The sequence below is a fragment of the Tauraco erythrolophus genome, chromosome 2, assembly GCF_009769465.1.
Source record: "Tauraco erythrolophus isolate bTauEry1 chromosome 2, bTauEry1.pri, whole genome shotgun sequence".
Lineage (NCBI taxonomy): Eukaryota > Metazoa > Chordata > Aves > Musophagiformes > Musophagidae > Tauraco > Tauraco erythrolophus.
In genome coordinates, this window is record NC_141466.1 from 108,604,373 (window position 1) to 108,630,196 (window position 25,824).

The 25,824-nt window shown below is 40.7% G+C and overlaps 1 protein-coding gene across 1 annotated transcript in view; it reads right to left on the minus strand.

Moving 5' to 3' along the window:
- Window positions 1-2,842: 2,842 nt before the first annotated feature.
- The window catches only part of LOC147529284 (spermatogenesis-associated protein 7 homolog), a 44,525-nt gene continuing 21,543 nt past the window's right edge, over window positions 2,843-25,824 (minus strand). The window contains exons 4-10 of the mRNA XM_086626264.1: window positions 24,995-25,116; window positions 22,735-23,243; window positions 22,477-22,628; window positions 20,319-20,379; window positions 19,604-19,675; window positions 16,838-16,895; window positions 2,843-2,968 (exon numbers count right to left, since the gene is read on the minus strand). Coding sequence (XP_086482390.1) covers window positions 2,843-2,968; window positions 16,838-16,895; window positions 19,604-19,675; window positions 20,319-20,379; window positions 22,477-22,628; window positions 22,735-23,243; window positions 24,995-25,116 — 1,100 coding nt within the window. The remainder of the gene's footprint in view (window positions 2,969-16,837; window positions 16,896-19,603; window positions 19,676-20,318; window positions 20,380-22,476; window positions 22,629-22,734; window positions 23,244-24,994; window positions 25,117-25,824) is intronic.

The window sequence follows — 25,824 nt, forward strand, 5'->3', positions numbered from 1 at the left end:
TAAACCATGGAAAAAGCGGTTACCATGTAGTTCATTGTTGCCATTTTTCCTGTGTACCAGAGGGTGATTTACAAGCAGAAACTAAACTCACCTAAGTGTCTCTAAAAATACTAGGCTCCAGGAATAATGAGGCACACACTATTGGATGATTGAAAAGGAAGCAATGACTTCATTTGTAAGTGCAAAACCAAATATAAAACCAGATATAAGCTGCATCCAATGTACAGGTCCAGTGCACTTTGTCTTGGTATCTCTTCTTCCAGAAGGAATAACATTGTGCGAGGGAGGATGAGACCTGATGTGAACAAAGTGAGGGAGGACTGTCTGTTCTCCCTGAAACTAAACATCTGCCACTCCATCTCTTTGTTCTTCCCTGTATGTGCTGACTTTCACCATAGCCAAAGGTCTTACAATGTTAATCTTCGCCCCTGCAAAATGGCCCTCGGCCAGCCAGTAATCCGCAGCAAACTGGGAGTGGGCACTACGCACCTGGCCAGAAAAGACATCATAACAACAAACTGTGCTCACTCTACCTGTAACGACTGTCTACTGATTGCTGGTCACCCTTCACCCTGACCATGCTTGACCTCAAATGTGTCACTTTATATGAAAATCATTGCAGACTTCTATGTGACGTAATGAAAGTGGATGTGTTGGAGAAATGGTCAGGTGTCAAGAAATATCTGCATAGAATGCCCTGAGTTAGCCTCCTTTCATTCAAGAAAAATCCTATTTGAGATCCCAAAAGAAGGTACCTCACCTAGAAATAGCATTTAGATTCTGGTGTCATCCATATAAGAAAATAATATAAGAAAATATATAATACAAGAAAATAACTCTATCTAGTTGATGATAGTGCACTTGAATTTAAGATGATTCATTACAAATAAGCTCACCACAACAAGATTGTACTCGTGAATTTCAAAGGTCTAAGCAGGCTTGCTCAGTGGCACAGTGCAACGCTGTGCAAGAGAAAAGGGTGACATCAACTAAATCAAAGATCATCCAGCTGAACAGAAATTACTTTCCAATAATCCATATTGCTTATGCCTGCCTACCCAGGCCAGGTATTAGGAAAATCGAGCTCCCATACGTGAGCAGTAGTGCCCTAAGGCTCCAAGTTGCACAGCAGAGAGGCATTTTCACATTATTCTTCTATCAGAAAGATGTTTCTCCTTTCAACGAAAACAGGTAATGGTGTTTTGTGCTCCTTGAAAAAGATTCCTGAACTCAAAGACAATAATTTTATTCAAAGTTTAACTTTCAAAGTATAATAAGTGCTTTTCTAATGATATAAAGGTAAGATTCGAACTGAAGTGGAGTTAGTTTTACACTCAAAGCTGTGTTTTTTCTCTGTTTACATATACATATACATACCATTATTCTGCCTTGTTTACAGCATTGTCCATTAGAATGCAGTTTATGAGAGCAAATAATCCACTCATGATCTAACTGAAAGACCTTTAAAGAAATTTAGCATTTGTCTCAAATAAGTCTAACAGAATAACACAAAACAAAACATTCCATATAGTTCAAATGAACAAAAGCCTTATATACAAGCTATCCTCCAGTAACTAGGTATATCTATGGCTGGGGTCAGATCAGTAGATCTTGTGGCTTTTTCTTAAACATCTCTAGTTGTTTGTTAACTCGTATTAGGTAATGAAAACAATCCTTGTGGCATTATGCCTAGAGGCATCTTCCAGAGAGACTGAAAGAGGCCCGTCTTAAAGGATGCATTTTGATTGCCTCATCTACTGTCAACATACCAACAAAGCTGCTCATAACAGTTAAATTATTTCAGATAAGATTTTGTTATCTTCAAATTATTTAGGGATCATGTGCAGAATTGTAGCAACTTTTTAAAAAAATTAACTCTCTTGAGGTAGAAGCATGGGTATGAAAATGCATTGGTAGCAGACAATAGAAAAAAAACCAACAAAACAGAACTGGTGTGGGTTTTTTTTTTATCCCAATCATTGTTTTTCTATTTTAATCTGATGCCTTGAAAAGTGTCCCACTTGGAGAGGAGTGTGGAAAAAACAACTATCTTTAGAAAGCTGTCTAATCTTAACCAGACAAATTTAAACAACTATGTCTAATGAAGTAAGTAAATATCATCACCAAAATAAAGGATTGAGGCTATTAGTAAATACGTATTTTCCAACTTGGCCATGTTTGTATTTTATAAGCCTTTAGATTTCAGTAAGTGAAATGTTTGCATTTTGAAAGATTACAATGCCTGTTATTTTTCAATAGCTGGTACGCATTATAGTATTAGCTAATCTTACATTTTTGGCACATGAGCTAATATAAGTTAAGATTTTCAAGAGATCTTGAGTTACTTAGATTAATACCTAAATCATTTGAAAGTGGACCTTAATATTCTATATCCTATTGCCCACTGATGAGACTTCAGGTTACAGTTCATGTAAGATTTTGAAAGCTGTATCGAAAATTTAATTTCTGACCTCTCTGTAAATCAAGCATGCCGTAGGAAAAAATCAAAATGCCTCATCAGAATTCCTGGTGAGAGGATTGCATAGGACGTGTTTTGTCAGTGCCAGCTGTCCATAACGAACGAAAAGACGTTTGTATCTGGCTTTCTCTTCTGATAGTGAAAGTCCCTGTAAAAATGCTGTCTTTGGTGTTCTGGTATTGTTCTTAGCATGTTAACCTGATTGTTGCCATAGTGATATTGTGTTACATCACAGGAAGCTGCATTAGCTGGATCTCTTCTTCATTTTCCTGTTTGCCCAAGGTTTACATTGTAATTGGTGTAAAATCTAGTTTGCTGTCCTAACTAATTTTGAATGCTCTCTGAAATGCCGAAAGTTGTAGGTTAAAAGCATGTTCCAGGAATGCTGGCGTCCTGTTGCCGTGGGCCCTTACAGCTGATGGAAGGGTCTGGTTGGTTTGGGATGTTCAGCTCTTTCTTCAGGCTTTGAACTATTCTTTTCCTTTCTACCTAGTAATGAAAGGAAAACATAAAAAGAGATTTGTATGGCTGCTGCTCTTCCAGGATTATTACTAAGGGCCAATGTTTGAACTGGTCTCTCATATATCAGAATCTAAAACGCTTGCAGGTCAGATCCTGCCGTGACTCCTTGCAGCCCACTCAGCTCAGGAGTTCTCCAAGCCTTGAGTGCAGGAACAGCGCAGAAGTGGCAGACATGAAACAGCCCTGCACTTCCCATGACATAGCCTCAGTCTAATCAACTACCATTTGACTAGAGTTTGTACAAAATTTTTAAAAATTAATCCTTAGTAGGAGAAGTGCCATTTCTTGAACATGGGCCTGTGCTACTTTCTTTAGCATCAGCTTCCCGAAGAGGCTCTGCATTGCACTGCGGTTCCACTCTTTGGCACAGCGCTGCCATCGCTAATGTTTGTTGGCTCGCAGCAGGATCACTCAGAAGAGTGCCACTCCAGTAACAACTGGTGGGAGGGAAGGATGGAGCTGAAAGATGAAACATGTTCTCACTATCCAGCTTACTAATTTTGTTGATGTGCCCTACAATTGATGTAAATTAATATACTTTAAATAGAGGAAGAAAAATACCAGCTGGAGCTGCACTGGATCCGAATCTGTCTAGTCTCAGGTGTGTGTATTGGACAATAATCCTATAGTGCCTTAAAACCTTGAAGGTGATGACAGAGAAAAGCACAATACATCTGCTGGGGATTTTCTTTGTACTATACTTTGCAAATGAGTTCCTCCTAGACAGAGAATCACAGAATGGCATATGCTGGAAGGGACCTTAGAGATCATCTAATCCAACCTCCCTGTCATGAGCAGGGACACTTCTCAACTAGAACAGGCTACTCAATGCTCTGTCCAACTTGGCCTTGAACACCTCCAGGGAGGGGGCATCCACAACTTCTCTGGGCAATTTATTCCAAAGTCTTACCACCCTCATACTGAAGAATTTCTTCCTAAGATCTAATCTAAATCTGTTCTCCTTCAACTTAAACCTATTTCCCCTTGTCCTATCAGTGGACACTCTTGTAAAAAGTCCCTCCTCAGCCTTCCTGTAGGTTCCCTTGAGGTATTGGAAGGCAGTTATTAGGTCCCCCCGAAGTCTTCTCTTTTCAAGGCTGAACAATCCCAGCTCCCGCAACCTGTCCTCATAGCAGAGGTGCTCCAGCCCCTGGATCGTCTTTGTGGCCCTCCTCTGAACAGGTTCCAACAGATCTATGTCTCTCTTATGGTGGGGACACCAAAATTGGATGCAGTATTCAAGGTGGGGTCACACAAGAGCAGTGTAAAAGGGGAGAATCACCTCTCTTGACCTGCTGACCACGCTTCTCTTGATAGATCCCAGGATGCGGTTGGCCTTCTGGGCCGCATGAGCGCATTGCCGGCTCATGTTGAGCTTCTCATCTATAAGCACCCCCAAATCCTTCTCTTCAGGGCTACTCTCAACCCACTCTGTGCCCAGTTTGTATTTGTGCCTAGGATTGGTCCGACCCAGATGAAGGACCTTACATTTTGACTTGTTGAAGCTCATGCAGTTTGCACTGGCCCATTTCTCAAGCCTATCAAGGTCCCTCTGTATGGCATCTTTTCCCTCAAGTGAGTCCACGGCACCACACAACTTGGTGTCATCGGCAAACTTACTGAGGGTGCACTCAATGCCATCATCCATGTTGCTGACAAAGATGTTGAACAGCACGGGACCCAGAACAGACCCCTGAGGAACACCGCTTGACACTGGTCTCCACATAGACATCGCACCATTGACCACAACTCTTTGAGTGTGACCATCCAGCCAGTTCTTTATCCACTGAGTGGTCCATCTGTCAAATCCGTGTCTCTCCATTTTAGAGACAAGGATGTCATGTGGGACAGTGTCAAACGCCTTGCACAAGTCCAGGAAAATGACATGCGTTGCTTTAGCCATGTCAACCAGCACTGTAGCTTTGTCGTAGAAGGCCACTAGATTAGTCAGGCATGACTTGCCCCTAGTGAAGCCATGTTGGCTGTCACCAACCACTTGGTTATTTTTTATGTGCCTTAGTACAGCTGCCAGGAGAATCTGTTCCATGATTTTACCTGGCACAGAGGTAAGGCTGACTGGTCTGTAGTTTCCTGGGTTGTCCTTGGTCTCTTTTTTAAAGGTGGGGGTTATGTTTGCCCTTCTCCAATCTGTAGGAACCTCACCAGACTGCCAGGACCTCTCAAATATGATAGCTAGTGGCCTAGCAACTTCAACCACCAGTTCCTTCAGGACCCGTGGATGTACCTCATCAAGTCCCATGGACTTGTGCACCTTCAGGTTCTCTAGGTGTTCCTGGACCTGATCTGCTCCAACCCTGGGTGGTTCTTCACTCTCCCAGACCCAGCCAACATCCTCTGTGATTTGGGTGGTGTGGTTCAAGTGGTTGCCAGCGAAGACTGAGGCAAAAAAGTTGTTGAATATTTCAGCCTTCTCCACGTCCTCAGTAACCAGGTCACCTGTATCCTTCCAGAGAGGCCCCACGTTCTCTCTTGTTTTTCTTTTTTTCTCTCACATACCTATAAAATCCTTTTTTGTTATTTCTAATATCGCTGGCCAGATTTGACTCTGTCAGGGCCTTAGCTTTTCTAACCTGGTCTCTGAGTACACGAGCAACTTCCTTGTAATCATCCCAGGTTACCAGTCCCTGCTTCCATGCTTTGTGTGTTCTCCTTTTGTATTTGATTTTAGCCAGGAGTTCTTTGTTTATCCATATAGGTCTCCTGGTGTTTTTGCCCGATTTCTTCCTTTTAGGGATGCAATGCCTTTAAACTTGGAGGAGATGATCCTTGAAAGTCAACCAGCAATCCTGGTCTCCCAGTCCCTCCAGGGCTTTATCCCATGGCACACTACCAAGGAGGTTCCTGAAGCGGCGAAAGTCAGCTCTTCTGAAATCGAGGGTTTCAAGCTTGCTGAGCTTCCCCCTCTTAGCTGCCCTTAGGATCTCAAACTCCACCATCTCATGGTCACTGCAGCCAAGGCTACCCACGAGTTCAATATTACCTACCAGCCTTTCCCTATTGACGAGAACGAGGTCTAACATGGCACCTCTCCTCGTTGGCTCCTCTATCACTTGGGTAAGGAAGTTATTGTTAATGCATTCCAGGAATCCCCTGGATTGCTTGTTCCCCGCTGTGTTGTTTTTCCAACTGATGTTGGGGTGGTTAAAATCCCCCATGAGGACCAGGGCTTGTGAATGAGCAGCATCTCCTATTTGCCTATGTAGGGCCTCATCCACTTGGTCCTCCTGATTGGGTGGTCTGTAGCACACCCCCACTGTTAAGTCTCCTACCCTTCCTTTCACCCTGGCCCACAGGCACTTGGTTCTATCATCATCACTTGCCAGGTGGAGCTCCATGCATTCTAGCCGTTCGTTGACATAGAGGGCAACACCCCCTCCTCGTCTCCCCTGCCTGTCCTTCCTGAACAGTTTATACCCCTCTAGTCCAACACACCAATAGCAGGAGTCATTCCACCATGTCTCTGAGAAGTGTAGCTGAACAAAGTAAACACTGTACAGTAGGGAAAGTAGTGTCACTCCTTGGCCCAGGTGCCACCTCTGTGGTGAGAACGCTCTGAATTTGTCTCAGAACTGGTTTCTGCTGCCTGATCCTTGTTCCTGCTGTTTGAGATTTCAACTGTCTAGCCCTTAAGATGACTGCATCTCCCTCTGCTTTTGCCACCTTATCCTAAATAGCCACAAGTTACAATAAGGCTGCCAGTAATTTTCTGTAGAAAACAGTAACTGAAAACAGCTGTTTGAACTTTTTAAAGGTGTTGACAACTGAATACATGGTGGACTACTGTGAAAGCAAATTGCAAGAGCAGTACTCAAAAGCAATGTTGTGGATTTGCTTAAAATGTGGACTAGTATACTTATAGTTCCAGTGATGGGACATAGGCGTATTTCCTCTGTTACACATATGTGTGTGTACATATTTTCTGACACACCTATAGACACACTCAAGCACTTATTTCAGTGTAGAGTTCAGAAACTCTATGGAACTTAGAAAAACAGGACATAGCTATAAAACAGCTAAATCTGCTCAGCTTTTTGCATTGTTTTATTTGTCTGCCTGGAAGCTTTTCAGACAAATCACGATCTCTATGCACAATTCAGCTGTTGAAATACTTAAGGTAGATGCACTGATGATTGATGGGTGCACAGAAAAATCAGCAGCTTTCTATATTTTGCTTTTCTGCTACTGTGCTTCATAAATTAAACAGATGAAAGCTTAGTGAGAATCTGTTCCTGGTACTGGATGGTGTTTCAGGGTTCCTTTATTTGCAGGGCATGCTGAGTACTACATGAAATACAGTGTAAATGCATCTGATAGTGTGAAGGAAGATTGCATTTTTCACTGAGTCTGCATACCCACATCAGATTACTGATTTTTTTAAGAGGCAAAACAAGAGAGTGGGAAATTATTAATTGTGTCTGGGGACTGCTTTGATTTTTTCACTATAGAGAAAGGGAAACGTTCTGTATTCTTTTGACCCTATGCCAAAAAATCATCTGTTTTCAGTACTATTGTTGATTTTTAAATACATGTGTGTCTTTAGTCACTCTCTGTCACTGAGTGATTGAAGATTTTTTTTTATCCTGAGGAGCATAGTTTAGATCCTTTTTAATTAACTTAGATTCAGATCATGGAGGCTAAAAGTAGTGATGGAGATGACTGGTACTTCATACTTTTGTATTTTTTCTTGTCAATTTATTGTGAGCAATTACAAAAGAAAAGAATCTGGTTTGTGATTTCCAGATCTCCTACTTGCTTAACTCCTTGTTTAACGTGGTCAGCTGCTCTTTTACCTTTTTTTTTTTTTTTAATTGAAGTGCTTGGTGTCTGGCTCCTGATATTATCTGCAGATCAACAAATCTTCTGCAGACACAGGTTGTAACATGTGGAAGTATTGGTTTATATCAAAGAATTTAAATAACAATCTCTCGTTAACTGCACGTACCCTTAAAGAGTGTTTTTAGTAAGAATGGGAAGGGTACCACGTGATGGGTTTGTTCAGGTGTCTCAATCCTCATTGCTGGCTTCTTTGACATGGCAGCATGCTGCCTGTGTAGTAAGCATCATTTTAATGTGCTAAAATGACATGGAAAAGATGGAAGGTTAGTGAATCAACTGAAGGAAAGAGAATATAGCCTTGAAAGTTCTGCCAGAGCATCTAAAATGTAGATAGGTTCATGGATAGAGTTCACACTGTTTGGCTACAGTTCAGAACTAAAAGGCAGGAGAACTAAAGTCTTGTGTTTGCTCTAATGCTGACACTTCATAAAAACACACAGTCAACCTAACCTGCCATAGGACAGTGGAAGAGCCATGTCCCATGCCATGTGAATTGGCAAAGGGTTGCACACGTCTAAGAAAGGATGCTGTGGGCAGAGCAAACTTTAATGAAGATTTCTGCCCTACTTTGTTTCTTATTCTATATCTCTTCACCAGCAGAGGAAAATGTGGGATTACAGTAATCTTCAAGGCAAGTCTCCTGGTTTCAGCCACCACAACTATTTCTGCATTGCTGCCTAGGGGTACATTGTAAAAACATTGACGGGAATGTAAGCAATTGCTGGCTTGCTGTAGCAGGCAGGAGGGTTCCACAAATTTGCATCGTGCCTGTGGTACACTGGAGATACTTCTATAAATTCAGTAATGCAGCTATGATTATTCTTCTCCTCGCCTCTCAATTAACCAGTACTGCACATATTGTTCCCTGTCAAATATCTTATTTTGTCAGATGCCAGAGAGCAGTGTTCTCTTTTCAAATTGCTGGCTTGATTTCTGGCAGTACTCGATTGTTTTAAAATGTGCTTTCTACGTCCATTTTCCTCAATACTTAATTAACTGGAGAAAAAGACTGAAATGAGGTTTCAGTTAAGTAGGTGTTTCACTTTTGTCCCCACTATTTCATTCCTTTATTTCCTCTAGCTCACTCAAGTAGTCTCAGAGATTTTATCTTTCATTTGCAAGAAATTTTGCAGTCCAGATTCCCTCTCGTATAGCTAAATCCCCCTGGAAAATTCATCCTGTGCTGGGAAGAAGCACAGAGGCAAGACTGCAGAAGAGCTGGTGAAAAGCTATCCCACATCAAACCAAAACTGCAGTGAGTGTAGGTAAGCAAAACACAGCTGGTCATTTGAGAAGACTGGTCAACTGGCCATGGCAAAAAGCCATCCGTGTGCCTGAAACCATGCTGCAGCAACAGCACCAGAGTTTAATTAGTCAGGATTGGCAACACATTACAGGCACGTTCTTGTAACTTTGCAGTGAAGAGTTTAGTTTTAAAACTACAAAGGCAGTTTCCATCTATGCTAAGTGCTACACAAAGTTAGCAGCAAGCACTGCTTCACAAGATTGCAGCTGTTACAGCACTAGCGATGCTTGAGCAACATCTGGGGTACTTCTGTGCCTGTACAGGAATGTCTTTAGGCATCTACAGTGCAGGTAACTGCTTGAAAGCGCTTGGCTCTCACCTGTATCCCCCTTCCCTTGGTGTGGCCTGTTCTGTCATAAGCATCCATGGGAAGATAAGAGCCTGCTTGCAGTAAGCTAATATGGAGCAGCAGCTTCATGAAACACATTGCATAAAGTAGCAGGAAATTTACCTTTTCTTTGTAAGAATAATGTGGAACACTGCTACTAAATCATAGCCTGGGTCTCCATATAGTCTAAGGTTATGTCTACCATGTGCACAGGCTCCTCAGAGATAAGACATTGGCTTGAAGTTCCAGAACTCATTAGTGTTTGTGTATTTCAGCCTTAAAAAGAGCCAAGACCATTTGAGCTAAATACATCAGTGATCCAGTATAATCATAGTGGGAGAAAAGAATATAGTGATGAAACATGTGGTCTGCAGTTTAAATTCCAGCCAGTTAGGTGTACTTTTTGACTGCTTATTGTCCTGAAAAATACAAGAGTGGATTTTGAATGGCAGTTAATTGCTCAGTAGACTGAGAGGGCCTGACCAGTGCGGTTTGACTTGATCAAGAAAATTATCAATATTAAAGTAAGAATGAATCAAGTGGAATATGGATTATGGGTTAATCAATTAGGATTACTAGAGCATCCCCATGGAATTCTGCTTTATTAAGAGATGATAATCATGATGGCCTCTTCTTGTTCTGCGGAAGACTACCTGTGGGTATTCATGACACAAAATGCAGTCTAGAAGCTGTCGTGTAGAAAGAGAAAAAGGATGTGTGAAGTTAGAAGCTGTTATGCAGATTCTGGGGAACTTACTGGGAAAATCTTAAGACTTGAGTTCAATTTGAAGGTGATTATGACAGGCATTCAATCTTAAACACTTTAACAGAAAATTAGTTCTCGTTGAAACATATCAAGGATGATGGATAATCTACTCTCCATGAGCTAGAAACACATAATGTCCAACAGTTTAGAAGGAATCACTTTTTTAGTTTAGCATACTGGTGTTCAGAAAAAATCCAAACTCCTTGTGATAGAGATCTAATGGATTTCTCTGTGTATATGCTTTGTTAAACTGTCAGATGAGATTTGCACTCTTCAATATCAAGTGATTTCTTTTTATTTTGAGAAGTTTATGGCCTTGATAAACATTAAGAAATGTCCAAAAACTGTGAAAAGAGCAACTTTAAAACCTCCTCCATGGCTCTGAAGTGATCCTTTTAATAATTTCTGAACCAATCTAAAAGTTCTTGAACTCTATTCACAAGGCTGCTCTTTGTAAATATCACAGAATCATAGAATCTTAGAATGGTTTGGGTTGGAAGGGACCTCAAAGATCAGCTGGTTCCAACCCCCCTGCCATGGGCAGGGAAACCCTCCACTACACCAGGTTGCTCGAAGCCTTATCCAACCTGGCCTTGAACACTTCCAGGGATGGGGCATCTACAACTTCTCTGGGCAACCTGTTCCAGTGCCTCAGCACCCTCAGAGTGAAATTTTTTTTCTTATATCCAATCTAAATCTGCCCTCTTTCAGTTTAATTCCATTGCCCCATGTCCAATCACTACATGTCCTTGTAAAAAGTCCCTCTCCAGCTTTCCAGTAGACCCCCTTAAAGTACTGGAAGGCTGCAATAAGATCATGAGGTATTTTTATATCTCATGCGTTCTGTTTTGCTGAGTTGACTGCTAAAGTGAACCTTCAACAAAAGGGAAAAATCCAGTATGGTGATCAAGGCTACAGAAGGCTGAGGATTGAGAGAGCTTGTGGCCAGACCTGCACAGTGCTGAGCCAACAGATTTGGTCCTGCGTTTTAACTATGTGAGTGCCACCTTTTCCTCTCTTTTTCTCGTCTAGATCTTGCTGACATATAACTAAAATGTGGTCTGGGTTAGGCTTGGTTTCAGTAGCAAAAGTAATGAAAGCTGTCAGTTACTCAGTTGTGAAAATTCTATTGTATATGTGTCCTGTGGATGCGAGATGGACCAGGTTTAGTGACACTCATCTGTTTATATTTTCCAATTGTCTCCATGTAAACCAGAAACCCTGGTTTACGTAGACAGATACCTGTGTACTTGAAGAAAACACTATTTGCCACCACACATACACAGTTGAATGTGCATATGAAGTGGGAAGAACTGGAGCAACATTTCAGTATACTCAGCTATGCAGTATCTACTGCCAGAGCAGGCTGTGAAATGAGTGTGTCCAGTTGAAACCTCAGAAGAAATTTAAGAAAATGAAATTAAGCTATTCACACTGGACTATCTAAAAATATTAGCCATGCCACTTTGCCAAAATAGAAGTTTCCTACTTTGAGTCTCATGCAGAAGAGAACTTATTTCACAGGACATTTCCCCTTCTGCCTGTGATGGGGCCACTGGGTCAGTACTGGTTTGGAAGAAAGTTTCCACATACCAGATCACTGACATTTTCTGTTGTGAGAAGAATAAACTTGGGTCCTGTGCTCATCTCAGAGCAGTCATTTTCATTTTTACTGGTTTACTTTTAAAACTTTCCCATGTGCAGCATCTAATTATGGTACATTACAAAAATCTGTCTTTAAATGGTAACGGTACACAGTGCTGAAAGTGGCTGTTGGTAAATTCCTTATTCACTTTGATGATTAAGCCAGTAATTATTGCATTAGCATCCTAAACCACACTTATCTGCTGATATAGCTCCTCCTAAGGCAATCCCATGAGATGCAATGGGCTAAGTAGAAAGGGTATGGCACTTGAAGGGAAGGGCAAAGAACACGTCGGACACAGTGCCAGGGATTAAGCAGAGGCTGCTTTTTCCGCTGTCTGCTTCAGTGTGACTCAGGATAGTGCAGGGGTGTGGTACATAAAAAAGGATTTTTTTTTTTTTTTGCCTTAAGAATGTAAAAATAGACCTTTCCACTGCTGACTATGAAAGACCTCATGACATGTCCTGCCAGGTCTTATCACTGAGGCTATACTCACACAGTAATCATAGAATCATAGAATGGTTTGGGTTGGAAGGGACTTCAGAGATCATCTAGTTCCAAACCCCCTGCCATGGGCAGGGACACCCTCCGCTACACCAGGTTGCTCAAAGCCTCATCCAACCTGGCTTTGAGCAACCTGGCTTTTAATCAAAGCAAATAATTTTATTTGGTTGATTAAGATGGCCTTTCCGCTTCCCCACCGCTGTGGCGTTCAGCTGCCTATGCTGTTCTGTGTTCCTATCCTGACACGTTTGGTAACGCTGCTGGATGCCATTTATCAGCTGTCTTCTACCTCCCCCTCACCTGAGGTAAATCTTTTGATGTCTTTACACTGCATTTTTTTTTTGAGAATGAGCACTTTATGATCCTCCTAAAAGCAAAGGCATAAAACAAGTGTAAGGCATCACTTTGCGTCTTCAGGAGCTTTTGGCTTTATATGATAAAATTCCAGGAAATAAGTTACTTGGAACAGTTTGCTCACCGGAAGACAGACAGGCACCAGATCCCGTACCCCTGCAGGTGCTGTGATAGTTCCCCATCAATTTTGTGAAATGGTGCACTTACGGACCCATTTCAGTGGTTATTTCAAGCCCAGGAGTGACATTTTTTCCACTCTCTTGGATTTGAAGAACTACTCTTTTACCTGTATCTCTTAGCAAGAACCAGCATTTTTTTCTTTTTAAGGAAATATTTTTCACAGGATCGATGACTTCTTGAATTGTATCTGAGTATGGATCAGGTTTTGAGACTACTATTTTGCAGCTGAAACGTCATCCTAGCACTTCTAAAAGTATGAAACTGCCTGATGTTGGTTTTGAGCAAGTGACTAGATAAACAAATTTTTACAAGATTTCCTAAGTGGAGACCATTTCATTACTACAGAAAATGGGGGAACCTGTTCACTCCATGAAAATTTTTTAGAAAATCTCTCCAGTTTAAGTGTGCTCGAAAAAAAAAAATAGTTCTAAAACACAAAGGAACGTTTGAACCTCCAGGGCTGGGTAGGTGAAAAGCACCCTCAGCTGAAGATTTCTAAGCAGAGGACAGAACGCAGTCTGCAGAAGTAGTAAAACACTGTGAACAGCAGAAATAAATCTCGGTGAGAGGAGTAGTGTGTGCTTTCTCCTGGGCAAACTATTTGAAACTGCATGTTCTAAAGCAAAGAAAATTGTTCCTCAGACATACTTTGATGAACCAGATTGAAAATTGCCTTGGGCTGGAGTCCAGTGAAAGAACTGCCCTCTGTGCCCCCACTTCACATCAATAACTATGCCATGTAGGTACATAGAGAGCAACATCAAGGGGGAAGTCATTTTCAAAGGCTCTTATCTTTGAGGCACTGTCCTTTCCTCCATATATGCTTTTTTCTATATTTTTTCTTCACACTCTCCTTCTGTGCCATGCAGTTACCATCTTTTCTTTTTCTAGAGGAATTAAGTGGCTAATTGCTTTCTTCTACTCCTCAGTCTCCATGTAACATACCATATCCTTCTCCCTGGAAGAGTGATGGTGCTGGTCTCTTTCTCAAAGCTGGAGAAGAGGCTACATGTACTACAGCCTCAAGTTCCCTGGTAAGTGTGGGGATTGCTTGGCTGATGCATGGCCAAACGTGGATGGTGGGTCAGGCAATGCAGTTAGATGGATTCAAGCATCCTCACAATGCATGAACTGGCAGTAGACCTGTTGTTTTAGGGAACAGATCTCAGACACCGTGCTGGAATAAGTGCCAGCAGGAACTTGGAGAGGGGCGTTGGTTTTGCGTAGCAAGTACACAGAAGAGCAAATCCCAGAGAAACAAGCACCCAAATAACAAGTTGGCAGATATCCAGCATGGGTGAAAAAACATTGCAAAGACCTTGATGAATGTTTTCATCTTCTTATTTTGTCTGTCTGGTCCAGAAAACAGTGATAGTGAATAAGAAGAGTTTGGTTTGGAGACAAGAAGGCAAAAGAGAAAAATATATTTTTGTAGGACAAAAAGGCCACTCGCTATGGAATTTCTTTCCATCCGCTGGCCAATTCACTTTTAAAAGTCTCAAAGTGATTCAGCTTCCGTTGCTTCTCTTATGGGAACTGTGCCCATTCTAATAAATGTCATTGCCCACAAGCTTTTCCTGGTGTAGGTTATGCTTCTCATTTAACCTTTCCAAAGAACGATTCTATCTCTTGTGCATGCTCCATTCTTCTAATATATAGAGGCAGTTTGGTCTTTTTCCTTCCATTGTTGTATGACTAAACATGCAAACATGTGGTTAAAAAAAAATCCTTTAAATCTGTTCTCCACCAATTAATTTATTCCTCTTTTCTGAGTTTCTTCAAAGCTTTCAGTCAGTATTTTTGCAGAGGAAAACACCAGGCTTAAGCTCTACTTAGGTGCAGAAAAATATGTTGCTAGATATCAAACATGTCACAACAGGATATAGTCAAAATCCACTACTGTTTACAAACTCATACTTCTGGAAGTTCCAGGAGCCTTCTGGAAGAAGGAATCAAGTACCTTCAGTCTCCTGTTAAAGGATTCTCAGCTCTATCACTAAGGCACTCAGAGTCTCACAGGAGCTGACCTTAGAAATATGCTCAGCATCTTCTAGTTAGAAGTAAATTACATATCCTCTTAAATTGGGGTTCTGTTGCTGTTTTTTTTTTTCCACAACACTGACTTAAAATTCACTAATTTCAGCTCAGATCGTTCCTCAAACACTCTTGCTATATACTGATTGCCACTCAGACCAGCATCTGAACAGATACCAAAACACCATCTCTCTCCTAATCGGGGCATTTTGAAAGACAAAAAATCCTTCTGTGTTCTAATTATTTTATAATTCCTTTGATTGCTTGATTGTTACTTATTCATCGTGCAAAGCATATGCGTAACTCCCACATGCCTAGTGTTGAAGGAATTACGACACTAAATGGCAGCATGACAAATTTGCAGAAACAAATAAGCAAAGGTAGCCCATTTAAAAGCCATACTATGCCAGTTCCTCAGAAATGCTCCCACCTGAATATGCTGCAGCAACATGAGCCTTAGAATGCAAAGTCCAAAGCCCTGACCACGAATCCTCTGGACCATCAGACTGGGCAAAATGTCCTCTTGTACAGAGGCTCTTAAAGTCAGACCTAGAGCAGGACGCAAACATCAAGTCCCTCTCAAGGCTAGAATTAGCAGCCTCACTCCCTGCAGGACATGAGAGAAGTGTGGGACAAAAGGGTCCTGTGACCCAAGCCCTGTGCACTGGGCAGGGACCCTCCGACAAGCAGCTGGCAGGCAATGCAAGTGGAAGACTGTGACTAAACTCTTGCATCCTTTGTGGAGTTCAGAGTTCTTGCTCTAGGCACTTAGGAATGCTTTTTTCTTTCCTTTTCTTAATTGAATACAGAGACTGTAAAGAAGAAATTATTTATATTTCACAGTTATTGGGAAGAAGGAAAACTTAGTGCCTTTTAAGAGAGTGCTGCAACCTCAGCTTTTAGCACTGCTCTCTCCCATTTTGCTCCTATTATCTAACCTAGAGGAACTACTTCAAAAGTCCAGTTGAGTCATCTGCTCATGAGGTGTGATGTTAGATTTGGGCCTCCCCAGCCTGGAGAAGGCATTGGAATCTGCCTCCCCTGTTTCGTGGGCAAATACTTCAAGCAATCTGGGATAACAGCAAAGATAACACCACCGCTAATACCATCTTCTCTGTGAATAACTTTAAAAAGGAAAACAGTGTGTTCTTTCAGATTTTTCGAAGAGCAGTTATAAGCCCAGCTCTCAGAAGAGGGTTTAAAGATCTGGATTAAAACAGGCAGAGGTGCTTTTGCTCTTCCTAGATAAGATGCCAGACTAGCAGAGGAGAGAGAGATGACAGCGGCCACGTATTTGTGCCTGGCATTTCCTATTGTCTCTCCATAGGCAACTTCCCTCTCAGCATGTGAGATTTTCAGATAAGCATTTTGAGGTGTATAATTCTCAGCAGGCACCACACGGGGAGCCTTAATGTTCAACTTACGAGTTTTATATTCTGCTCTGGTGACCAAACTCCTAAAAGCAAGCCATTAAAAACCAAGGTGTTCTTACTGCGTGTAGTTGGAGCCTACAAGTCTCTCTTGCTGTTCTACTCCAGAAAATAGCAGTGGCAGCAAAAAAGTGCAGCAACGAACGTTCCTCATCAACAGGTTTTATGTAATTAAAGCCATTCTGCATACTAAGCATGTTATCTGTCTTTTAGAAGTGTTATTAGAGTAATATACAAAAAAATTACAGAAAAATCTCTTTACCAGTCCTCCATGGAAAACATTCTTCCTGCTGCTTTTGTAGAAGTAGTTTCTCCTTGCCTTGTATTTAAATTGCGTAGCAGTCGATCTGCCATAAATTGTTGCTCAGCATTGATATACAACATTTCTACTGGAGGTGACAGAGTATTTAATAATAGATGTTTTTTGCTCACCTCATCAAGGTTATGCCTCTTACTTTTAATGTGCATTTGAAATACATCTTCTAATGCCCTTAAAAAAAGAATAAAAAGGAACATCAATGCAAAAAAAAAAAAAAAAAAAGACTGTTCAAATGCCATATACTTCAGAATGAAAAATACCACTCATCCTGTCTTTCGGATCACTTAAGTAAATCCCAAATTTCATTTTTGCTCTATCCTCTTCCTGTATCTATCATACCTGTAAATTGAATTAAAAAAAAAATCTTAAACATTTTAAGATTGTTGAATATTCTCATTCTAAGTGCATGCAGTTTGGCAGGAACTGTGCCAGGGACAGTCCTTCATGTGTACAATTCCAATTTCTTCTTCCACATTTAATACAAATGTAAGAGTATTGGTGCTCTCCATTGCAAGGCAGTAGTCCCCCTCTGTATTTTGGTGGTGCCTAAGTCTCTCTGTTGCTACTGTCAAGTACTGTCCCACCACATTAACTGGGTGAAACTGCTGAGGGTACTGGGGTGCTGGGGAGTGCAAGCAGTTTCCTAAGTTTATTTATAGCTGTTGTTTCTCTGTCCAGGATACCGCATTACTTGAAGAGGACTTTTGAACTGCCTCTAGCCAACAATCTTTAGACCTCTGAAGGTCATTTGCCTGGTCTCTTTGTTCTTGGGCCTCCTTTTTAGTAACTTTTAAGGGAAACGCTGAAGGTTGAACTTTCATGGTCATAGTTTTGTTAAGCAGGTGTACTAGGGAAAGAGATGCCTTCAGAATGTGGTCTCGATATTTGTTTTGATAGCTAAGACTCGCTGCAAGCAAAAGATGTGCTCATGGTGTTGAGTATTGGTAAAAATAAAGACCTATCTGACTTGGGAAATTAGGTCTCTAGGTTCTACAATAATAACTCAGTTATATCTAACCCAATGGTTGCATTTTCAGGCTATCATAAAAACAAATAAAAATATCTGCAATGAACTGGAGGGCTCAGCAGAACTATTTTGGTTATATACTGTATATTTGAACTGGGAGGGCATTTACAATTTTATCTGTAGAGAAACCAGTCTAAATAAATGGAGATTTAAAAATACGTGTCTATCACATTAATCCTGCAGCAGGTTAGCTAAGTTGTGTCTTTTCTAGTCTGTCACAAAATCTGTTTAGAAATTCAACTTCTGATTTATAATGAAAGGCCACTATTGATTGTTCACTTTTATGCTGCAGAGAAATTAAGTTCTGTTATTAGTGATTACCCAAGAAAACAATGGATGATTTTTCATGTATTTTTAGTAACCTTTGTTTTCAAGGAAAGAGTCCATGCCATCTAAACAATCTCCATCTAAAGTCAACAGAGCAGTCCTTTTACCCTACAAGCCTTAGCATGGACACCCTGGTGCCCCACAGTGTTCTGAGTTGGGCTCAATGCGGATGGAGCACACGCACAACCCCTGCTGTTGTCACATCACACAGGTACAAGTTTGTATTCTCTCATTTGGTTCTCGCTATCTATAGAGACAAAACATTTTCTGAAGGATACTAATCCTCTTGTTAGTATGGAGACTGACACACAGTAGCTTTTTGAGTTTTTATTTTATTTTAATGTTATCTTCTTTTTAACTGTATGTATAGGCAGGCATGATACTTAGCAATCTTTTCAACGTGTGGTGAGTCAGTGTTTTTCAAATCTACTACTGTTCCTCCCAGTGTAACCAGAAAATTCACTCCTAATTTGGGCTTTGAAGTTTGTCTGAAAACTGATACGCCTAGGAAGAAGGAGGAGAACTCTTACCTTTAACTGATTGTTTAGAAAACAAACTAATCACGTCAACGGCTGCTTAAAAAATTTGTATTTAAAAGCGACCTAGGAATTTTAACTGAAATCCTCTAGATTGAAAGGGAAATAGCTTTGTTTGGTGTCAGACTGAGTTTGATTCATCTCAGGGGGTTAGCACCTCTCCAGCATCAAAGCACAGCACTTAACAAAGACTGAAATCTTCAGCACTGGGGTTAAATCCTCTGTCAAAGGAAGAGTTTCTCCCAGTGAAGATGCAGGCCAGGGAATGGCATGGAAAAGGCACAGACAACGTTGTCACTTCTAGCAGCCCTACAAACAGACCTGCGGTTTGTCACAGCATCTAAATATTAGAAACGTGGCAGATTTGTATTAGAGATTGGAGCACAAGGTGGTGTGTGTGGGACAGGATGTCACATATAGAATATGAAACCAGAAAAGGATGCTGCAGTTAGACACCAGCAGCACTGGGTGCATTTGGCTCTAGGCTTTATGTGTGGGTCATTAACTTGATAGCTCATACATCCTAAAGAAAGCAATTATTGCATTTATTTGTTTTGCTCTTACAGGGGAGGAAGAACTCCAAATACAAAATCTTGCTATGATGCATTTTACTAGGGAAGACTCATTGTAGCTCCATGGCTTCCTAGCTCAGGATTGACTGGGACCTGGAATGAGACTGTTGTAACAATAATGTATATCACCATACTATACAAGAGAATGAGCCTGAGAACAGGGTCAGAGAACATGATGTTTCCATGTTTCTACTAGAAGTCACTGGGAAATATGAGGCTGGCTGAAAATATTTTCTGTTCAGCCGCTCAGTTTAAATCATGACTCTCATAAAGTGCGGTCACAAAAGTATTCATCAAATTAAACTGATTTCAAGTTTCACTTTAATCTCATTAAACCCACTAGTTCTTTACAGTGATTGAATAATTGGTCAAAATTTTATTACTTCAAGAAATAAGTAAGAAACACAAAGCACTTACTCTTTGTGATAACAGCTTCTAATCAAAATATCATTTGTAAGATCTTGAAGAAAACGAAGATACTCTTCCTCTCTATACAAATACACAAGCTGTCAACAACTTTCTTTAACACACACTGAATAAAAATAAGGTTTACAATACCATCCAAAGAGGTAGCCGTTTTAGAGTAATTAAACTAACTCAAATAAGTTTTACAGTGTTTAAAAGTCACAAATCTATTTATGAGTCTGCATTATTTTTACTATGCAGGTTTATACGTTTTTAAATTACTGATTTTCACAGCTCTGTTGATCAACTCCCTAACTACTTTAATCCATTAATTTAATCAATTAATTTAATTAATCAAGAATATCTATGCCTTTTGTGAATAATCACTTAAAAAAATAGTTTCAATGAACAAAGTGTAGGTATCAGAAGACAAATTATTATTAACATTTATTTATTTATTTATTATCCACTTATTCTTAACATATTTAGTTTGCCTACAGTAAGAGGGGACTGGGTGGCAGAAAATATATTTCAATTTTCTGATCCCACACTTCCCAAACAAGTAGCTGAATCCTGTATCCCTAATAGAGTCCCTTCTACTCACCGCATACATCCATTGGTAATTGGCTCTTGTTACATGTTTTAAATTTTCTGCTAGATTTCTACTTTGGTATTTTGATATAAAACTTATAAATAGTTAAAATGGACAAACAAATATTTAACTTACTTTTCTTCAAGTTGTGATCCTGGAGAAAGCGGCATTTCAGAATTGACAATCCACGATTCATGTTTCTGTCACAAGTAAAGAGGAAAGGTAGATTTTTTTTATTATCTTTTTATTAACATTTTATATTTCCGTTCAGAACAACAGAGAGGAATGATCTGATTTCACAAAATACCAAAATCACAACATCACACTGAAGTGACAGGTCAGCTCAAGTAAAATAAATGTTCTGAGTGTCAATCATTCATATAAATAAAGAAAAGTATTATTACTAGGTAGGTTGGTGTTAGCAGAAATGGAAACAAGCAGGTATAACCTGAGAAAAATTATGCAAACTCTATAAAAGAAATAATTTCTGACAACATAGAAAGTATTTGCAGACTACGTTCAAATGAGACAAGTTTTTTCTTTAAAAGGACATGCAAAATCGTAGAATCATAGAATGATTTGGGTTGGAAGGGACCTTGAAGATCACCTAGTTCTAACCTCCCTGCCATGGGCAGGGACACTCTCCACTAGACCAAGTTGCTCAATGCCTCATCCAACCTGGCCTTGAACACTTCCAGGGATGGGGCACCTACAACTTCGCTGGGCAACCTGTTCCAGTGCCTCACCACCCTCAGAGTGAAAAATTTCTTCCTTATACCTAATCTAAATCTGCCCTCTTTCAGTTTAAAGCCATTGCCCCTTGTCTTACCACTACATGCCCTTGTAAAAAGTCCCTCTCCAGCTTTCCTGTAGGCCCCATTTAGGTACTGGAAGACTGCTAGAAGGTCTCCCTGGAGCCTTCTCTTCTCCAGGCTGAACAACCCCAACTCTCTTAGCCTGTCTTCATAGGAGAGATGCTCCAGCCCTCGGATCATCTTTGTGGTCCTCCTTTGGACCTGCTCCAACAGCTCCATGTCCTTCTTCTGTTGGGGGCCCCCAAGCTGGATGCAATAACCCAGGTGGGGTCTCACCAGAGCAGAGGGGTAGAATCACCTCCCTTGACCTGCTGGCCACGCTTATTTTGATGCAGCCCAGGATACGGTTGGCTTTCTGGGCTGCCAGAGCACATTGCTGGGTCATGCTGAGCTTCTCATCAACCGACACCCTCAAGTCCTTCTCCTCAGGACTGCTCTCAATCCATTCTCCGCCCAGCCTGTGCTTGTGCTGGGAATTGGCTCAACCCATGTGCAGGACCTTGCACTTGGCCTTGCTGAACTTCATGAGGTTCACATGGGCCCACCTCTCCAGCCTGTTAAGGTCCCTCCGGATGGCATCCCTTCCCTCCAGTGTAAGAACTGTACCGCACAGCTTGGTGTCGTCAGCAGACTTGCTGAGGGTGCACTCGATCCCATTGTCCATTGAAAGCAGACTTAGAAAACCAGATTAATATTGAAATTATCTTTTGCTGAAGATTATCAAATGGGAATAGGAACTTCTGTTGATAATGTTGTAAAATGAAGGTTTTGGTGGTTGGAACAATGAATGGAATAGTCTCAGCTTGCATAGGGCTAGCAGAAATCATGCCCGTGGTGTCTAGGCTGAGGTTTATAGAGATTCAACCCTGATTCTGTAAAGGGGTGAGCAGGCCAAGAAATCATAAAAACATCTCTATCATGCACGGCTTTGACTACTGTTAAGCATCCCTTATTTTTAAGAGCACTAAAATTCACTAAATTAGTTCTCCATTCATCTTAAACATCCAGGTGACTAATGGGGTGCAACTTCGAGACAAAGTTCTGTACAGCATACTACAGTACTGACCATAGGCTGGGTGATTAGCAGTTTGCCTGAATGGTTCTGAAGTCCAAGTTATTTTTGGATGCAGTGAAAGGCTGTGAATCAACCAAAAGCTGAAATGACCACTTGAAATGTTAGCATGCAGCAAGATGTCAGCCAAGTAGGAAAAAGTTCTGCTGCCAGAAGAATTTGTGTTGGAATACACTGTTTTTCACATCACATAATGCCTCATTTGCATTTCTCAGAGACACCAGTTCCTAGCTGGTGTCTATTTTATTCACAGAATAGCTGTTCCTATTTTATTCACAGAATGCCATTGGCCCTATCTAGCCACACATGCTAGATTTCTCAATTGCAATCTTAATTACTTCTCACAAAATTATTTAAATTTTTTGTTTTGTTCTTAACATATATTCCCTAAAGCCAATGATCCTATTATTCATTTCATTTTCACACAACCAGGACATATCTTGTGTATGAACAGTGGGCTCCATTCTTTTTCTTTGTAACGAACTGGGAACACCAACCTCAACTGGCTGCTGAGAAGAGTGATCTGAATGTGGTCTCACATGTGCATCTTCTAAAAATCTGAAAGATTAAAAGCACAGTGAAAACCAGTTATGCTTAAAATGATGTGTTTGAAAGCGAAATTACTTAACTTGAGCACCGATGTGTAAACAAACCCAGTAAGTACCTGTGCAATTCTCTCTCCTTTTCATCATTGATGTCTGCTGATTTAAGTGATGGTCTGCCATGGGAGGAGATCTTTTTTGGGGGAGGAGGATTATAATACCTATATTTTACAAGAAAAGATTGGTGTGATGTTTTTAAGATTTGAGGGGTAAAATACTGCTTCTTTTCTGTGAAGTAAATTGAATGTTTATTAAGGAGGTCTCCAGAGCACGTTTTGTTAAAAGAGTTTTGAAATGCCTTTTTCCTGTTCCGATTCCCTAAATGCACGTGAGACTGCTGAAGTGGTGAAGTAGGCGATCTGTCTGTACCAGAGTTGTGAACAGGAGTCTGAGACAAAGCATGCTGAGCACTAATTTGGATATTCTTTCTTGCAGTAGAAGCTGGCAACAGAGTCCTTGAAGTGAGTTTCTGGGCTGATACAGAGTGGGGCTGCTCTCTCTTTGTCCTGGAGCAGTTGTTCCGACCAGATGTCAAATATAGGCGACCATTTTCTAACAGTGAACACCTTGCCTGTAAGTTAAAGAACAAAGTAACTAATAGAAAAATCACAAAAGCAATTGGCTGAAGACATCTCCTACAAATCTATTCTCTCTGGAGAAACTTTAAGAACCTGTCTTCAGTCTCAAGCGGTCTAATGACTTGCCGAATTCCAGGAACTGCAGTTAGGAGTAAAGCCACCCTGCCTCTGTGCTAGAGCTAGTTATCAAGTACCTCTTCCAGTTTCTTTTTCCTTCTCTTTACAATGTTGAGGTTGCTAATGACTATTGGGGAAAATACAAAAATTCCATTTTGTTTGCCAGGGTTCACAGAGGGAGAACAGGAGATTTTTCTGTCCTTGCACTTTGTGCATTCTCATCTATGGAACTGATGGTTCAAAAGCAATCTTACAGCCCTTCTTCAATGGCATCTTCTATTCTCTCTCCTTTTATGCCCATGCAAGTATGGGCATGACTCCATCTCATGACTTGGAATTCAAATAGAACCACTGGTGTCTTCATAAATACTATAGGTGAAATTGTGGTGTATCATTTTGCTAATTATCGCAGTGAGAGCAAGATTTTACAAATCAAAATAATGCAGATGTTTGAATTGGATCACATTCTTTATAAACAACATCATTGGTAATCTAGTGGTAAACCCACAATGATTCTCAACAAATAGAACGTTCTACAATCTAAATATAGTCTGCTGAGGAATTTTTGGCCCAGAGAGACTCTGGACTACGGCAGAACAAAATGTTTTGCAAGACTTTGCTTATTGAGGTGAGGTCCACTGGCAGAATTTGGTGAAGAACAGGCCTAGTCACACTAGTATGAGGTTGTACAGTTTCTGGTACCTGACAAAATACATAGGATTAGGATTAATTAATTTAGGGTCTTGCTTTTACCAGTAAATACCATTCTGAAATTGAGAGGGTACTGTAAAACAATGTAAAATTATTGCATTGCATTCAGTGGGTATACTAAGAAAATAATTGGAATTTAGTTCCCTAGACAAATTGAGAGTTTAGTTCTCTAGACAAATTGATTTGATTTTGATTTAGTTCTCTAGACAAATTGAGAGTCTCTAGACAATTTGAGAGTTGTAGAACGCTGGAACAGGTTGCCCAGAGAGGTGGTGGATGCTTCATCCCTGGAGACATTCAAGGCCAGGTTGGATGAGGCCCTGAGCAACCTGATCTAGTTGGAGATATCCCTGTTCCTTGCAGGGGCGTTGGACTAGATGACCTTTGAAGGTCCCTTCCAGCCCTAACGATTCTATGATTCTATGATTCTATGACAATCTTGTGTACAGAAATCATCCTAATAAGAGTGTTGCCACACAAATCAGCAAATTCTTTCAATAAATCAACTCAATGAGTTTTTTCCTAGGCATCCATGTAGTATTTTGTTAAAAATTCGAATTCCATTTGCCAAAGGAGCAAAAAGAACATGTGTGGGTTTGTGAGTGGCATGCTGTCAGTGCAGGGACACATTTTAGCCATGTACATGTAGTCGTGACATGGGTACCTGTCATTGTAGGCCATGTAGGGATAGCAACAGTTAGATGAGAGGATAGCTGCCAGTTGGCAAAACTGAGAGTCAAATATTATCTCATTTTGACTAGACTATGAAGAGCCACACTGAATAATCCTGCATCTACTGCTGTGTTACAGGCACTCCCCAGCTCTTCAGAGTATGGCTAACTAAGGGGAAACTGGTGTCTTATGTGACTCAGCACTACCTGTGTGACAGGTCCTATGCTGTCAGAATATCACATACCTTCTGCTGGCTTGGAGAAATACTTCTGGAGTTGAATGGTGAGGTAGGCAGACCATGTACAAGATCCTTCTTATATTTCTCGAGGGCTTGAATTAGTCTGTCTCTCTTCTGCTGATCCTTGTCTGTACACGTAAATATTTAAACACAACCCTTTCCAGTTTAATCAACGGTCAAGTCATAGATTATTATTCTTCATTCTTATTTTTTCCACTAAGGACTGTTTTGTCTCCTCTTATATCGAGTAGTAGACATAGAAAACAATCACTTTACTGTTACAGCTGGCGCTTGCTGCTTCCATGCTCAGCACACATCAGAATTTGAAATAAATGCAACCCAGGACTCTGTTACATCACTCATAGAGTAAGTAACAAGCTACTGGAGAGATAAGAGAACATGACAACATTTTGTTCCCACCTCATGCCCACTCTTGCCTCTATCCCAGACAGGAGCTGAGACAGGTCAAACCAGAAGAAAAGTGGAGGCAATCAGGTAAGGATTCAAGTCTACATACTGAGAGTTGAGTGACCAAAGTCAGGCTGCCACTGTGGTCTGTGCAGACTGAAAGGCCAAGAAAGTGAGCTTTTTGTATCGGTCAAACTCAGGCTGAAAAGAGCAGGGTGACACTTCTACTAGAACCCCATACACAAAAAGGACAGAAACAGACCTAGTCCTTTGGATCTTCTGATCTTACTGAAAATATGCAAGTAAGAGTAGGAATAAGAATATTTATTCTCATAATAAGCATTATTATTATATATTATGCATTTATAGGTATAGGTATATGTATATATATAATATTCAGTGTTATAAAGTAATACACAGGAGTAAGA